A 16,849-nucleotide genomic window follows, 5' to 3' on the forward strand; every position below is an offset into this window, starting at 1 on the left:
CGGCCACATAAGGAGGAAGTGGCAGGAAGGTAAGTTAATGTTCATTAAAAATAAGGGAAGTGAAACAAGAAAAAAATAATAATTATCCAATTCGTTTTTAGAATGTTTTAATATTATTTATGGTGTAAAGTTCAAAATTAGGGTGGAACTCCGCTTTAAAGAGGCTCTTTACTCCTAGAGAAAAATAAAAATTAGTCCGCAGCTACAAATCCTGTAGCTGTTAACCTTTTAATAAAAGGGCACTTACCTGTCCAGGGACCCTGTCAAAACTGAATCTAATTCCATGGAAAATGAGGTGGAAGGGGGAGGACTTAAAACCACAACTTCCTCTTTTGGGTAAAGTTCCGCTTTAACACCTTACTGTCCGGCCTATAGCAAAATGACAACTGGGCGGGGGTTTCATTGTTCTGATTGGACGTCATATGACCTTCTTCGCCACGCTGCGCACAAGCTGATCGTTGGTGCGGTGTGTCACTCGGACACACCATATCTCTGATCACGGTAAAAATATAGGCTCTTTACCATGTGATCAGCTGTGTCCTATCACAGCTGATCACAATGTAACTAGAAAGTTCTGGTTATCGGCATTCCTCTACTTACGCTGACAGCGTGTGAGTAGATGAGAGCCATTAAGCGGCTTTCCTGACTTAGAATCTGTGCATTAATTATCAGTGCAGTCACACCAGTGATGCTAATCAGTGCTCATGAAGGCTGCCCATCAGTGTAGTCTATTAGTGCTCATCAGTGAAGGAGAAAAGGAGACTTATTTACAAAATTTTGTAACCAAAACAAACTTTTTTACTCTTACGTCCTCCGACAGTCGCCGCCACCTCTAAGTCATCACTATTGGGTATTGACTTCCGCTCCGCAGGAGTAGCTAGGCATAAGACTTAGTCAAAAGAACAAAGACATTTGCATATACACACCCATGGGGGCTGTCCCACTGGTCAATACCCCCCTGCAATGAACACTCCCAACTCAGTTTGTTTCTGCCTAGCGTCAGGAGTAGTTAGGCTTTCCCTGTGCTGGGGCTACGGTCTCAGCCTTTCTAATCTTTTTATTTGATTTTCTTTTGAAAATGTCAGTTTTTTCTTATTATACTAGCGGTTTATTTTGTCAGCTTTAGTTTAGTCGTTTCTTCGGATGAAGATGGATCATGCGGAGCTGGGAATCGGACTGACCGCCCTTGTTCTCCAGGGCAGAGGGTCAGAGGGACCAACAGCCCGCCATCGAGCGTTCAGCCATGGTTCGTCCTGGCATTATGAACGGCCCATCCCTGCCCGCAGCAGGGATACAGCTGTGAGGTGGCTACCTCACTGGACTCATCTGCGATACTGCAGTGTAATGTCCCTGGCTAACGGCATTCCCTGTCAGATGAGGACAGCGGCTTTCCGTTCTCAGAGGCTCCCCACGCCATCTGGTACAGGTAAGTACTTCTGTGTGGGGTGGCAGTCCTGTGTTGCTGTGTGTCCCCCATGTCTGTGCCTGTGTGGGGCTCCCTGTTTGCGATCCCTGTGGGAATCTTTCGTACATACGCTGCGGTGCTGTGTATGTTTGGGGGGCCCTTTCCCTGTGTCACTTCGGTGTGTTTTATGGTGGTGCAGACGATGTGTGTGGAGGCCGCAGCGGGGGAAAAAACGCGCGGTCCGCCATCTTTAATTTGGGCAAGCATGTCTGGCTTCACTGTGGGCAACTTTACATGCTGTTTTGGCGCCATCCGACGCCATCTTGCGTGTGGCAGAACGATCGTTCCATGCACATGTCGGTGGCCATTTTCCCGAAGTCTCCCATTCAGTTCTATGGGCAGCCATTTTCCCTGGGTCACTTGCAGCTTATAGTTCAGCCTCTCATGACCTCACTTCCTTTTCCTCTGAAGCAGCGATCTATGTGGTAACACTCTGTGGGGCTCTGCAGACTGTCTCTTCCATAACTTCCTGTTTTGTCATTTCTGGCTCAGTTTTCTTCTCCTTTTGGGGGTCTTTAGTCACTGTACATATAGCGGTTGGCTGCGCACACCGCAGCGGTTTTAAAAGGACAGTACCTTTTTTATTGCACTGTTATTTTTACCTTGAGCAATGGAATCTCAGGACAGCAAATTCCCTACAGATTTGGTGGGGGACCCCAGTCCTGCTGTGGCCCCTGTTATGCCTGACTTTAGTCTTTAGTGTCCAAAATGGAGGCGCTGATGGCTGAACGTGCTGCTAGGAAGAGGCCCATATTATCTCTCTCTTCTGATTCAGATGGTGATATGGCTGCTGCGGCGGGCGTGCCCTTTTCAGGGTCTCGCTCATCCTTGGACCCTCTGGTGTCTGAGGTGGAGGGGGTAGATGATTCTCCCCCGGGGTCGTCTGAAGAACGCGCAGCTATGGATGAGTTGATTTCCTCTGTAAAGGAAACACTACATTTGGAGGATGAGCCCAGTCCTCCGGGCATTGTGTCCTCTTTTGGTACTCACAGGACCCGCAAGTCGACGCAGGTTTTTCCCTGCCCCACTGAATTTCATTACACTGTTAATGAACTGTGGCGCACTTTGAAACGTCCATTCATGGTACCTAGTCGGTTTAAGTTACTTTATTCCTTTGCACCGGCTACGTTATCGCGATGGTGTGTGCCTCCACAGGTGGATCACACTGTGGCCGTATTGAACAAGGCTACCTTGATTCCTACTGAGGAGACCCCGGTTTTTCGGGATCCCACGAACAGGAGGTTGGAGTCTCTGGCCCGCCATTCCTATACAGTGGTGGGCTCCTTGCTCAAACCTGTTTTCGCTCCCGTTCTGGTGGCTCAGGCGGTGGCTGATTGGACTAAGGTGCTTCGGCGCAACCTCGTGTCTGATTCTGTCCCACCTGCCAGGCTGGATATGGTGGATCAAGTTCACCAAGGAGTCATGTATTTGTGCGATGCGGCCTTAAATGGGGCCGCTTTGGTAGCAGGCCTATCTAGTGTTGCGGTGCTTAACCGTCGACTGATCTGGCTGAAGAGCTGGCCGGCTGACCAGATCTCATGGAAAACAGTTGCTGATATTTCCCTTTCCCTTTTTGGCGAGGCGTTAGATACCTTGGTAAAGGGCGTCACGGGGGGCAAGTCTTTTTGTGGCAAGCGGGGTTCCGCCTCTCGACCCAATCAAGGGTCCTTTCGTGCCTTTCGGAATCAAACCAAGGGCAAGCCATTCAAGGGCCAAGGTAGCCAGAAGAAGCCCTGGACGGGCAAACCGAAGTCCGGCAGTGCCGGTGCGGCGGGTCAATCCGCCTCTGCCTGAAGGGGCGCCCTCGCCCGTTTTAGGGGTGGGGGGGTGTTTGCGCGGTTTCCTCCAACCTTGGCTGCTCCGAATTTCCGGACAGGTGGGTTCAGGAAATCATTAGATCAGGGTACAAGATCGAATTCCTTTCCCGGCCGACGGACAGATTTTTTTCTCTCAAATCTTCATTTGTCCCCAGGGCGTCTGCAGGACCTGCATCAAGCGGTGCAAATCGGGACAGATTTCGGGGGTTCTATTCCAATCTGTTCACTGTGCCCAGAAAGGAGGGCAAGGTGCGTCCTATTCTGGACCTGAAAGCACTGAACCGCTTCGTGCGTGTTCGAAAGTTCCGTATGGAATCTCTCCGTTTGGTGGTGGCCTCCCTGAGTCCGGGGGAATTCCTGGCCTCTATAGACCTGAAGGATGCGTACCTACACACCCCCATTTTCGAGGGTCACCAGAGGTACCTTCGGTTCGCAATAGCGGAGGGCCACTATCAGTTTGTGGCGTTACCTTTCGGTCTTGATTCGGCTCCAAGGGTCTTTACCAAAGTGTTGGCGCCTGCTAAGGGCACAGGGCATTGCGGTCTTGGGATATCTGGACGATCTCCTGTTAAGATCGAGTGTCAGCCAGGACCTGTTGCGCGATCTGTCCATCACGGTACAGACGCTTCAGGAGTTTGGATGGACCATCAACGTACAGAAGTCGACCTTGTGTCCTTCGGTTCGTCTTCCCTATCTGGGAATGGTTCTGGACTCTGCTCAAGCAAAGGTGTTCTTGCCGGAGGACAAGCTCCGGACTTTACAGGACGACATCAGGTCCCTCAGGGACAGGCCGTCCTCGTCACTCAGGACCTGCATGCGGTCCCTGGGGTTGATGGTGTCAGCCTTCGAGGCGATACCTTTTGCTCAGTTCCACACACGGTCTCTTCAAGCGGAGATCCTGGCCAGGTGGGACAGACTACCTCAGTCCTTGGATCTGAGTGTCTCATTGAGTCGCTGGACCAGAATGGATCTTCTGTGGTGGCTCCGGTCCTCGGCTGTGTCGGAGGGAAGTCCTTTCGTCCACTGCTGTGGATGGTGATTACCACGGATGCCAGCCTGTCGGGCTGGGGTGGAGTCCTGGGCACCTTGTCTGCCCACGGCACTTGGTCAGGGGAGGAATCCTCCCTTCCGATCAACGTATTGGAATTAAGAGCGATCAAACTCTGTCTCTTCCAGTGGTCGGAACGACATCGGGGCCATCCTGTTCGGGTACAGACGGACAATGCTACCACGGTGGCTTACCTCAACCACCAAGGGGGCACCAGGAGTGCCCGGGCGGCTCGGGAGGTGACCGACATTCTGTCTTGGGCCGAGACTCATGTCCCGGCGATTTCATTCCACATTCCGGGTGTGGAGAATTGGCAGGCCGACTATCTGAGCCGCCAGACCCTGGACCAGGGGGAATGGTCCCTACACCCGGAGGTCTTCCAAATGCTGTGTGCGAAGTGGGGATCCCCAGACGTGGATCTGTTCGCGTCTCGACTAAACCACAAGGTGGAAAGGTTCGTGGCAAGAACGCGCGATCCTCTGGCAGACGCCTCGGATGCGTTGGTGGCCCCTTGGCATCAGTATCGTCTGATGTATGCTTTTCCTCCGATTCAGTTGTTGTCCAGGTTCCTTCGCAGGTTAGCCTCGGAACCGCACCGGGTGATTCTAGTGGCGCCAGACTGGCCACGCCGGTCCTGGTAGTGGTACGCCGACATTGTTCACCTGGCAGTGGCGCCTCCTTGGCGGCTGCCAATGCGGGAAGATCTACTATCTCAGGGACCGATCTTCCATCCTGCTTTAGTCGCTGGCTTTAACGGCCTGGCTCTTGAGACCCAGGTCCTGAGAGACGGGGGTCTCTCCCCTGAGGTCATTCCTACTCTGATCAAGGCTAGGAAAACCTCCTCTGGTAAAATCTATTACCATACCTGGAAAGCTTATTTCGCCTGGTGTAAGTCCAGGGGGTTCTCCCCTCGCTCGTACTCGGTGACGAGAGTGTTTGCTTTCCTCCAGTCTGGGGTGGACCAGCGCCTGGCGCTGGCCACGATAAAGGGCCAGGTGTCTGCACTGGCTATTCTTTTCCAACGCCCTGTGGTGTCTCATTCCTTAATTCGCACCTTCATTCAAGGTGTGCGACATTTGGCTCCTCCCAGGAGGGAGCCTTTACCTCCATGGGACTTGAACTTGGTTCTGTCCGTGTTACAGCATTCTCCCTTTGAAAACATCCGAAAGATATCGTTGCCTCTGCTGTCTAAGAAGGTTGCCTTTTTAGTGGCGATCACTTCGGCTCGCAGAGTATCGGAGTTGGCGGCGTTGTCTTGTCGCTCTCCTTACTTGGTAATTCACAAGGATAAGGTGGTCTTGCGACCACACCCGTCTTTTCTTCCTAAGGTGGTCTCTGAGTTCCACCTTAATGAGGACATTGTCCTGCCTTCGCTTTGTACGAAGCCTAAGCATCCCAAGGAGGTTGCATTGCATTCCTTGGATGTTGTCAGGGCGATCAGGGTTTACCTGTCGTCCACTGAATCCTTTCGGAAGACAGATTTCCTCTTTGTCCTTCCTGAGGGACCTCGGAAGGGCATGGCTGCGTCTGCAGCGACCATTGAACAGGCCTATGTTTTGACGGAACGGGTTCCACCCTTCCCTGTTTAGGCGCACTCTACCAGATCCTTAAGTGCTTCCTGGGCCTACTGGCATCGAGCCTCGGTGGCCCAGGTGTGCAAGGCTGCGACTTGGTCGTCAGTGCCCACCTTTTCCAAATTCTACAAGGTAGATGTTCTAACATCAGCTGATGCCTCCTTTGGCCGCAAAGTCCTCAGTGCGGCAGTGTCATGAGGGACCCTTGTTTTGTTGTGGGTCCCTGACTGTTGGGGTTGTTTCTCCCCTGGGTTATTTGGTTTCCTGGGCTGTTGCTCCTGTTGAGCCTTTTCTGTTGCCCAGAAGGTTCTCTTACTGTGCTTGTAAGGTTCCTTTCTCTGATGTGGGTACTGCGTTGCCTTTTCTACGGTTGCGTCTCCCACCCCTCATGTCTGCACTGCTTTGGGACATCCCAATAGTGATGACTTAGAGGTGGTGGCGACTGTCGGAGGACGTAAGTGAAAACTGAATTTTTGTAAAATCTTACCTGTAAAATTCCTTTCTCGGAGTCCTCCGACAGTCGCCGCCCCCGCCCCTCTTTTGGGGTTTTTTCTTGTACACTTACTGCTATGCTACCAAACTGAGTTGGGAGTGTTCACTGCAGGGGGGTATTGACCAGTGGGACAGCCCCCATGGGTGTGTATATGCAAATGTCTTTGTTCTTTTGACTAAGTCTTATGCCTAGCTACTCCTGCGCAGCGGAAGTCAATACCCAATAGTGATGAGGTGGCGGCGACTGTAGGAGGACTCAGAGAAAGGAATTTTACAAAAATTCAGTTTTTCAAAATTTTCAGTCCTTTTTTTTAATTTATTTTTTTGTTTAGCAAAAAATAAAAATCCAGAGCTTTCTTTTGGTGGAATTTATTCAACACTATCTGTCTCCAAAAAAAAAAAGAGATAAATGATTTTGTTCAGGTACAGCATTGTATTGCATACCCATGCAATTATTTAAAGTGTGACAGCGCTGAAAGCTGGCCTGGGCAGGAAGGGGTCGAAAGTGCCCAGTATTGAAGTGGCTAAACTCAAATGTTTTCAACAGCGATCCACATGTAACCATGTATCCATCCTTCCTTCTTTCTAGGTGAGCAAAGAATGGAAACAAGGAAAGTGTTGCAGGAGATTCCCATCTTGCCCCCAGGGGCTGAAGAGCAATCCTTTATGGTCCTGGCCGAAGAGGCGATACCAGACGTTTGTACGAAGATCTCGTCCTTTCCTGCCAGAGCTCATGCCAAATACATCAGCACTGATGAAGCCAAAGAAAACATCACCCCCTCTGAGTTTGACAGTAATAAGTACAACTATGGGAAGAGTGATGTTGGCAAAGCAGAAGACCTATTGGTGTGTCCCAATCTCAGTGATCGGGAGAGATCTGGATTGGGCAGTGATATCTCTTCGCAGCGAAAAGACGACATTACGCTAGGAAAGACTGCTGGAGCTGGGAACATTATTACTCCAAGGAAGGACACCGATTGTTCTGATTGGCGTGTCGGGGAGTCAAACACACCAATAGATTTCTCTAATGCCACCGTGGATGATTTTGGCATTTCAAGTGAAAGCTTCACCAACTGTGTAGGTAGGTGGCAAGTAGAGATGTGAGTGTGTCGTAAGGAATATGTAACCTGCAGTCATTTTTAGTCCTCATGCACACAGGACGTTAGAAACAATGAACTGTAAAACCGCTACCGATGCCAAAAAAAGGGGCTGTAAAAAAAGTGCTTTTAGTAGCTTTTTGCATTGGCGTTTTATGCACGTTTAGCTGCGTTGGCGTTAAGCAGAGTTTCTCTGCCTCTTCTATTTTCAACTCTTACTACAGAACACAAGTCGCATGACATGTCAAAACCATGATTCCCTATGTGAGCCATCTTAACTGATCTGAATTTTAGCCCATTGATTTGAGTGAAAGCCGGATCATCCTGATTCCTTTTCTGGCATGCGACTTGTGCTCTGAGAATCTTGCAGGAAAACCCACACCAAAATAAAAAAAAAGACCATACTAGATCCCTTAAGACCATACTAGATCCTTCGGTCTGCTATGGATTTTGAGGGCAAACCCCATGGCAAAAATATAAACCAGCCCCCCCCATAATCTATACTAGACCCTTTTCTGAGCATGCAGGTTGGGGGGGGGGGGGGTGAGCGCGCCCTGTCTCCCCCCCCCCCCCCCCCCCCCGGACAATATCAAGCCACACGCCCTCAAGGACCTAGGGGGTGGATATTAATGATTCTTCCTCTCACTACTGACTGAATGCCAGAGTGCAGAAAGAAAACCTTTTTTCTCTTTTCTTCTTTGACGAACACAGCTCCTGATTCTTCTTAACCATTGGGTTATACTGCCCCCTACAGAAGTAGGACTCTAGGCAGGAAAAATTTTGACTGACTACGCCTATGGGCATTCCCAGGGGGTATACACCCACTCTCAGCTATAGGCACATGTCAGGAGTAAGGACCTAGTTCCTTGCTGGGATCTCTGGCCCTGGCAATTGTTCTTTTTAAATTTATTTTTTTCTATCTTTTTTATTTTGTTCCTGGGAGAATCTACAATCAATTGTTTGACTAGGCGACGGACTGCATAATCTAGATCCAGAGGGTCCCAGCGAGCGGATGCGGACTGCAGCTTGGCCCTAGGTTGGCCATGACATAGCCTCACTGGATGTGGGCTGGCCTGCGAGTTAAACGTCTTGCGAGGACGCCTACGACCTGGCCTCGGCCTGAGTCGCAGCAGTTCTAGCCGACAGCACCTACATTATGATGGAGCTGTAGTCTGTCCGTATCGGTGCCCACCCTGTTCCTGGTATGGTAAGTAGCTGTCCCCCCCCCCCCCCCCCTCTACTCATGGAGGGTTTTGGGGTGGGGTTGGGGCCCCTCCCTGAGACGGTGGGACCCCTGGGTTCCACTCGTCCCCCCCCTGCCCCTCTAAAATTTCGGTAGTCACTCATAAGTAAGGTTATGAGCTGGCTGTTGCCACATGCTCCTAAGGGGGGCAGGTAGGAGTTGCTGTTGACTGGGTTTTCTCCCAGGAATCATCGCAAACCGGAAGTGACGGCGCGGGCCACGGCCGCAGAGGGAGGTAGTGGAAGGAAGGTGAGTATATTTTCTTCTAGAATAAGGTAAGTGACCAAAAAAAAAAATCGCCAGTATACATTTCTTTTTCAGGTTCCCCTTAGCAAGCGGATGGCCCAAAATCGATTTTTATCGATTTTTTTTTTTTTTGAGGCCGGAACTCCGCTTTAAGCATCCGCGGGTACGTGCCTCACGCGGCTGGATTGCTGGATTAGGCGAAAAATTTAGGCTGCGGCTTTCCGGCCACTAGCCAGAAACTACGTGAGGCGTCCCCTGTGATGGTGGCTGAAGCCGCTGTCTGCCGTTTGCTGTCCCTGGGTCGTCGGCTCCGTTGCGGCTTGCGTCCAAGCGGCTGGGCGCCCGCAAAAATTTGGACCGTGGCCAACTAAGCCAAGCGGCCGAGTCAGACGCGTCCGTTGGGGGGTGGCCTCAGTGCATTTATCTGAAGCCCCCACTCTTCCTTTGGGCTTTTGCCAGGCTTGGATCTGTGCACTTGCGGATGGGCCTCACAAAAATTTTGGCTGCGGCCTGCCAGGCCCTGTGGTCAGCTTGGCGCCTTCCTTGGAAGGAGTGGATTTGGGGGCGCTTCATTTTTTTTTTTTTTTTTGACAGCCTTGCTACCATTATTGTGTGGGGGCACATGCCCAACATTAGCGCTGCAGGACAATCGGGGTACCCTGCCTGTGCGTCCCCGTCATGGCGGGCTGCCCCCTTTTTAAAGGGGCTATTTCCTATAATCCCCTCAATGGAGGGTTTGAAGGGTGACACCCCCCCCCCCCTTTGTTTTTTTGCAGGGTCTAGTAGGTGGTCCATTCATGGGCCCTTGGTCGGCGTCCACTTTGCAGGATCGCAGTTGGCGGCCTCCTCTGATTGTTTTCCGGGTGAGCTTCGTATATAGCGACCCTACTGGGTTTACGTCCACGCACCCTGAGTGCTCAGATAGCAAGGATAATTCCTCTGCTCCTATAGCCATGCATGAAAAGGCGCTGGTGGATGCAGTGTTTGTGTCAGTGCGTGACACTTTAAAACGGAGGTTGCGGCTGATGCTGCATCGGAGGTCCAAGTCCCTTTTGGCACCCACAGGCCCTCCAAAGCGGCGAGGGTGTTCCCTTTTCCACTTACTTTGACAACATTGTCACAAAACAGTGGGGTTGTCCGAAACGCAGTGCTTCCTAGGCACCTTTTGCTTGCAGTGTCCTTATGAGGATTAACAATATTAAAATTGGACGGTCCCACCTGTAGTGGACACGCCGGTTTCCAGGGTAAATAAAGCTACCTACTGTCCCTGGCCTTTATCTAGCTGATAGGAGGGCGGAGGCTCTGGCCCGCCATATATTCACTGTGTGGCTGGTTTGGCACTTAGGCCGGTATTCACTTTTGCCCTGGTGTTGCAAGCTCTGACTGAGTGGGCTAAACTTTTACACCGGGACCTGGAGGGGAAACTGCTTCTCTCTGTCTTGCGGAGCTGGCGGATCAGTTGGTCCAGGGTCTACAGTTGATCTGTGATGCCTCTTTGGATGCGGCTTCTTTTGATTTTTAGGCTGTCTGTATCAGCAGTGGTCCTTCAGCGTATTATCTGGCTGAAATACTGGTCTGCGGACCAGACTTCTAAGAAGGCCTTATCTGATCTACCCTTGTAGGGAATTGCCTGTTTGGAGCTTCCTTAGATGACCTATTTAAGAGTCTCACAGGGGGGAAGAGTACTCTTCTTCCGCAGGCTACCAAGGGCAAGGAGCCCAGTTGTAGACGTGGGACATTCTCCTTGGCTCATAAGAAGAGGTTTTTCGTCCCTCAGGGTCTCAAGACAAGGGATCAAAAGTCAGGGCCTCCACCAAGAGGACCTGGTCTGGCAAGCCACAAGCTGGCTCTTCCAGACCTGCTAACAAGGCTGCCTCTGCATGAAGGGGCGCCCTCACCCGTATCTGGGGTGGGGGGACGTTTCCGCTGGTTTCCGGGACCATGGACCTTCCTGGTATAGGACACGTGGGTCCACAAAGTTATTCGGTCAGGCTGCGAGATCGAGTTTGGTCTTCCCTTTCAAACTGCACTTGTCCCCAGATCACTTGCAAGTCCCTTTGGGGTAGTGCAAGACTTGTTCCTTCAAGGGGTGATTGTTCCGATTCGGAAAGTTTTTTTTCAGGGGTTTTTACTCAAACCTCTACCCAGAAAGGAAGGCAAGGTACATCCAAATGTGGACCTCAAGGTGCTAAACTGCTTGTGCGAGTACAGAAGTTTCACATGGAGTCCATTCACACGGTAGTGGCGTCCCTACGTCGGGGGCATTTTTTCTCGCTTCTATCGACATCAAGGACGCCTACCTGCATATTCGAATTTGTGCCGGTCACCAACGCTTCCTCTGTTTTGCCATGGGCGAGGAGCAATATCGGCTTGTAGCGTGGACCTTTGGTCTCGCCACCGCTCCTCGGGTCTTCACAAAAGTGTTGGCCCCGGTGCTGGCATTGTTTGTTGAGTCAGCGGGGGAGGGTGGTACTGGGGTACCTGGATGATTTTTATTCTGCGAGCGGAGTCTGGCTGCTCTGATGGACAACTGGAGATTGTGTGGCATGGGAGTTTGGTTGGATTCTGAGCTTGCAGGTGTCTGCTTTTGGTTCTGTCCACCACAACTGGACTATCTGGGTCTGACTCTGGATTCGGCCTCAGCCAGCGTGTTTCTTCCTCTGGAAAAACTCCAGACATTGCAGGAGGCAATTCCGCTTCTGTTCAGCTTCAGTTGTCATCCCTCTGGGCTTGCATGCGGGTGCTCTGCCTAATGGTGTCCACCCTCAAGGTGGTCTGCACAGTTCCACACAAGATCTCTGCTAAAGAGATTCTGGTGAAATGGGACAAGGATCCAGTCTCTAGAGGTGGCTTCATTCTCTGGCACTTCGACAGGGAAAATCCTTTATAACTCTGTACTGGACGGTTGTCGACACAAATGCCAGCCTGCCCGGATGGCGAGGCGTCCTCAGGGGGTCTGGACTCTGGCAGAGTCCAGACTGCCGATTTAGTGTATTGGAAATTTTTTCAGGTGAGCTCCAGTTTATGGAATTTTTTTTTTTTCCCCACCCCTCATGTTCAACACTGCTTTGAGACGCCCTAATGGTTAAGAATCAGGCGCTGTCTGTCAATCAACGAAATAGAAAATGGGATTTTTGACTTGCTGTAAAATTCATTTCTCTGATGTTCATTGACGGACAAAGCACCCACCCCTCTGTGGAGTTGGCTTTCTTCTGACACTGCTTGTAACAAAACTGAGTGCTTATAGCTAAGAGTGAGTGTATAGTGTATACCCCCTGGGACTGCCCATAGGCGTAGTCAAGCTTTTTCCTGCCTAGTGTCCTACTCCTGTAAGGGGCAGTATAACCCAATGGTTAAAAAGAATCAGGAGCTGTGTCTGTCAATGAACATCAGAGAAATGGATTTTACGGTAAGTCAAAAATCCTTTTTTTTTTTTTTTTTTTTTTTTTTTTTTATATAGCTTCTAAGAGGAGATTTATTTTTGAGGAAGATTCAGCTGCCATATAGGATAAAATGCATAACCTAGACATGGCTTTTTGTCCCCAAGTCAAAAAGTCTGGATTTAGCTTTCGAGGACATGGGCATGGTCAATGAAACTGCTGCTTAAAGTGGAACTTTAGTGAGAAAAGTCCTGTTAGATTACGTCATGCTGGCCACTTTTGCAGGTATAGCTATATAAAACATAACAAATGTGTCTGTACTGTCCAGTAATACTCTCATCCTGCCCTCCAATGCTCAGTTGCTCTCCATTTTTCGGCACTGCCGAGTTTGTAGAGGCCTATCTGCTGAATGCCTATAGTGCTGTACATGTGATTAGTTGTGACCCCAGCCATTTCATGGTTTCACAGTTTGAGGACACAAGCAAATGTGGCCGTTAGCAATCCCAGCATTCCAGGAATATAACTTTTTTTTTTTTTTTTTAACACATTAAATCAATGGGTTTAGTTCCGCTTTATTATTTACAACTTTTCAGGGGCTCTGGGCTTCAGCAAAATGGCAGCTTCAAGGAAGAAGAGACAGGTTGGAGGCAATTTACTGCACACACTAATAGCATAATTATTAATGTGAAATGTATTTTCCTTGCTAAAGAACATTATTTTTTTATCAAGTTGCTATGGGTAAAGTTCTGCTTTTAAGCGATCCTGGCCTATATCAACAGCCAAGGAGACAAAAAGCAGAGGACTGCAAGCATTGGCAGAGGAGATCCTTGTTTGGATCTCGCGTACCATTCTTATCAGTGGGCCACCTTTGCTGCTTCAGGGTTCATTGCGTTACCCAGAGATCGGATCGCAGTGCTAACTGTGAAATGGTGCAGGAATCAGATCACATGGGTGTGAACACCCATGCCATTTGATTCCAGAGCAGACCAAAAAAAGGTCCTGCGCTATTTTGGTGCAAATGCAATGCGAATTTAGCTATACAAACTGTGTGGCTAAATTTGCATCGCAGACATCGTCAACACATGTGATGTTTGTGTTCGCACCAGTGTGAACCCAGATTAAGCCTCCCAGCTTGGTTTCTGAGGAGCAGCTTTTAGAATTGTTTGTGTGTGTTTTTTTTTTTTTTTTGGAGCATTTAGTATCAATTCGTCTTGCAACCATAAAGAAAGTGACTAGGGCCATTAAGTGTCAGTTCACACTTATGCACTGCGAATTCGGTGTGAATTTAAAGTGGCACATGGTGCGAATTCTCATTGCAATTTCTGCTTGCCATGTGTAATTGGAATGTGAATTTAGTGCGAGTTTGTGAGGGTAGTGGTCACATCTGCAATTTTTTTTTTTTTTCCTTTTTTTTTTTTTTTTTTTTTTTCCTTTAACTGGATCAAATTTGCACCTCGTATATGTGATCAGCCTTAAATGGAAAATATGCTTTTTTTTTTTTTTTTTTTTACATGACATGGGAATCTATGCTTTTTCCGATTTGCATCTGATCCGCATAGAATTAGCATGAGTGTGAACCACCACGTAGTGTGGCATATTTACAACTCTTGGGGGTTGATTTACTAAAACTAGAGTGAAGAATCTGGTACAGCTGTGCATGATAGCCAATCAGCTTCTAATGCCTCGTACACACGCAACGATTATCGGCCGACCGATCGGCCATCTTTTGTCCAGTGTTGTTGTGTTGGTTGAAATGAAATGTGCTCTAGACTGCGCACAAATTTTCTCGGCCAACAAAAACCAACTTCAGAAGTGATGTCATGTGATGGTTTACTTTCCGTGTGTTTTTTTTCTTCTCTGAGCATGCCCAGTCTTGCTCATCAGATTTTTGTCTGCCGAAATCTGTACTGACTGACGGAAAATCGGCCGTTCTGTTGACGGCCAACAAAAATTTTATAGCCTGCACACCAGATTTTTTTTTTTGGCCGAAAAGTCGGAGTCGGTTGTCGAAAGCATCATACTAACAAGCCGAAAATCGGCCGATCGGACGTTGGCCGAAAATTCACGGCCAACGATCGATGCGTGTACGAGGCATTACTTTAGCTTGTTCAATTAGTCTTTAACAAAAAGGAAAAAAAAATGGAAGCTGATTAGCTACCGTACACAGCTGCACCAGAGTTTGCACTCTAGTTTTTGTAAATCAACCCCTATGCATGTTTCTTCTAATCATCATAAAATCTTTCCTCTAGTCTGGAATTTTTACAAGAGGGGGGGAGACAGGTCTGGCATTTAGTACCCTCAAGGTACAAGTAGATGCTTTTAGGGGTGTTTCTGGAGGCTTCTATTTCATGTGAAACTTTGGTAGTAAGGCCCTAGCTCAGTCAAGACTTTGCCAGTTATTCTTCCCAAAATGGGATCTCTCAGTAGTCCTGCAGGCTCTAACAAAAAAATTTTTTTTTTTTTTTTTTTTTTTTTGAAGCATTACATTTTCTGATACCGGTATCTTCTGAACGCAGGATTGGCACACTGCATGCTCTATTGGAGAGCCTTTTTTTTATCAATTTTTCCTGAATAGGATTTATTTTAAGAGCAGATCCGTGTTTTCTTTGAAAAGTTGCTTCTATTTAACACTGTTCTCAGGAATTGCCCCCCCCCCAACCCTTTCCCCGAACCCATTGGAAGTCAAAGTACATTTCCATTCCTTAGATGTGAGAAGAGCAGTGTTGTTACCTGGAGGTAAACAAGGATTTTAGTAGCTCAGACTACTTTTTTGTTTTGTATGCTGGTGCCAAAAATAACCAAAAGATCTCTAAAGGGTCCATAGCCTGATAACGAAGAATGGTTATCACAGAAGCCTTAGTCCGGATGAACTTTGCCCCACTGTTGGGGATTCAATCTCACTCCACTAGAGCTCTGGTGGCCATCTGGGCAGAAAGGGTTGGTGCCAGCCTGCAGCAATGTGGTCAAGTTTATCCACTGTCGCCATTACAGATTGGATCTGTTGTTGGCGAGGGATCAGGCCTTGGTAGAAAGCAAGCTGTTGTCCCTCCCTGTTCTGAAGGACGTTTTGGGGAAATTCAAGTTAGACTTGTTTTACAGTAGTCTTTCAGTACAGAAGCAGTTCCCTTATGCTGTATTCTACTCTGTTATGCCTAACTGAGGATATGTGGGGGGGAGAAGCCTCCTTAAAGCTTGACGGTGAAGTATTTCCTGTCCCTGGTCCCGATCTCTAAGGTGCTGTCCTGAAAGACTTCTAAAAAAAAAAGTCACGGGTAAGTTTTAATTTGAATTTGTTTTTTTTTTTTTTATCCTATAGATCTGCTTTAATATATAAAACATTTCAGAATCAACTTAACCTTCTTGCCCTTTTCTTTTGTATTGTTTTCTAATTGATCTGTCCATTCTTTTATGTTTAGGAAAATCCCCCAGAACTCTGCACAAACACAGGCGTAGATCTACAATCGGTGTCCGCGGATCACCCGAAATGAATTTTCTCATTCGTCAAATTGCGCTGCAGAGAAGCAAGAAGGCCAGCCCTGAGCCTCTGGTAAACAGTCATGTATTTTCTGTAATGTGCAACAGCTGAAACAATTGTAGTATAGGTTGGGGACACCAAGCGGTAGATCTACAAATAAGTGAATCTGATATTCATAGACCAACATTGGCAGCATTTTTAAATGACCGTGATTGACTTGCCACTAGAGAAGAACTAGCACTCAGGATGGCCTGGTCAGGCCTGCCTGCATGAGACAGCTACAGTCCACTGTGTCATTGTCAACAGCCATGAGGGGTACAGAGAAGTGCAGGTGTTAGTGCCGGTTCACACTTCTGCGATGCGGGAACGCTGCGAATATGCAGCGTGTTCCCGCATCGCATCCGCACATCTGGCAGTTCACACTGCCCTATGCGATACGCAGGGGGTGTCCATTAAAAGTTAACGACACCCCCAGTTGCGATTGCATATCACAGTGCAATCTGAAAGTACGCACAGATTCTACTGCGGCTCAAAAAAAGCATCCTGTGCGTGTTTGGTGCCGATACAGTGCGAATTCAGCCATACAAAGTGTATGGCTGAACTCTCATTCGCACATCAGATCGCGTGTAATTAGGAGCAGTGCGCTCCGAATTACATGCGATCTCCGCAAACGCGGAAGTGTGAACCGGCACTCAAAGGATAAGTTAACCTTTTTTTTTTTTTTTTTTTTTTTTTATCTTTATTTTGGTTTTCAAATACAAGACAGAAAAGGCACATAGAAAACAATGTAATTTCTGTAAAGTCAGTAAAAATGCCTGTTAGAATAACTGGCAGACTCCTAATCACACGCATGTAGAACAGTGTCCAGTATTCTCTATGCCAGGAGTATGCATAGAAAGAGAAAACAACAAAACTACTCTAGAAGGTTACACATGTGCATGCCTATTGGCTCTCGTAAGTTTCACAGCATAAATGCAGAACATGTAGACAGACCAAAATAAGCACTACAAGC

At 48.4% G+C, this 16,849-nt stretch overlaps 1 protein-coding gene across 1 annotated transcript in view; it reads left to right on the forward strand.

Moving 5' to 3' along the window:
• CDCA2 (cell division cycle associated 2) overlaps window positions 1-16,849 on the forward strand; it is a 75,855-nt gene that overhangs the window by 4,104 nt on the left and 54,902 nt on the right. Inside the window, exons 2-3 of the mRNA XM_082253685.1 lie at window positions 6,986-7,477; window positions 15,779-15,909. Of these exons, the coding sequence (XP_082109811.1) occupies window positions 6,986-7,477; window positions 15,779-15,909 (623 nt within the window). The remainder of the gene's footprint in view (window positions 1-6,985; window positions 7,478-15,778; window positions 15,910-16,849) is intronic.

Source organism: Pelophylax lessonae (assembly GCF_965119305.1).
Source record: "Pelophylax lessonae genome assembly, chromosome: 4".
NCBI classification, from domain to species: domain Eukaryota; kingdom Metazoa; phylum Chordata; class Amphibia; order Anura; family Ranidae; genus Pelophylax; species Pelophylax lessonae.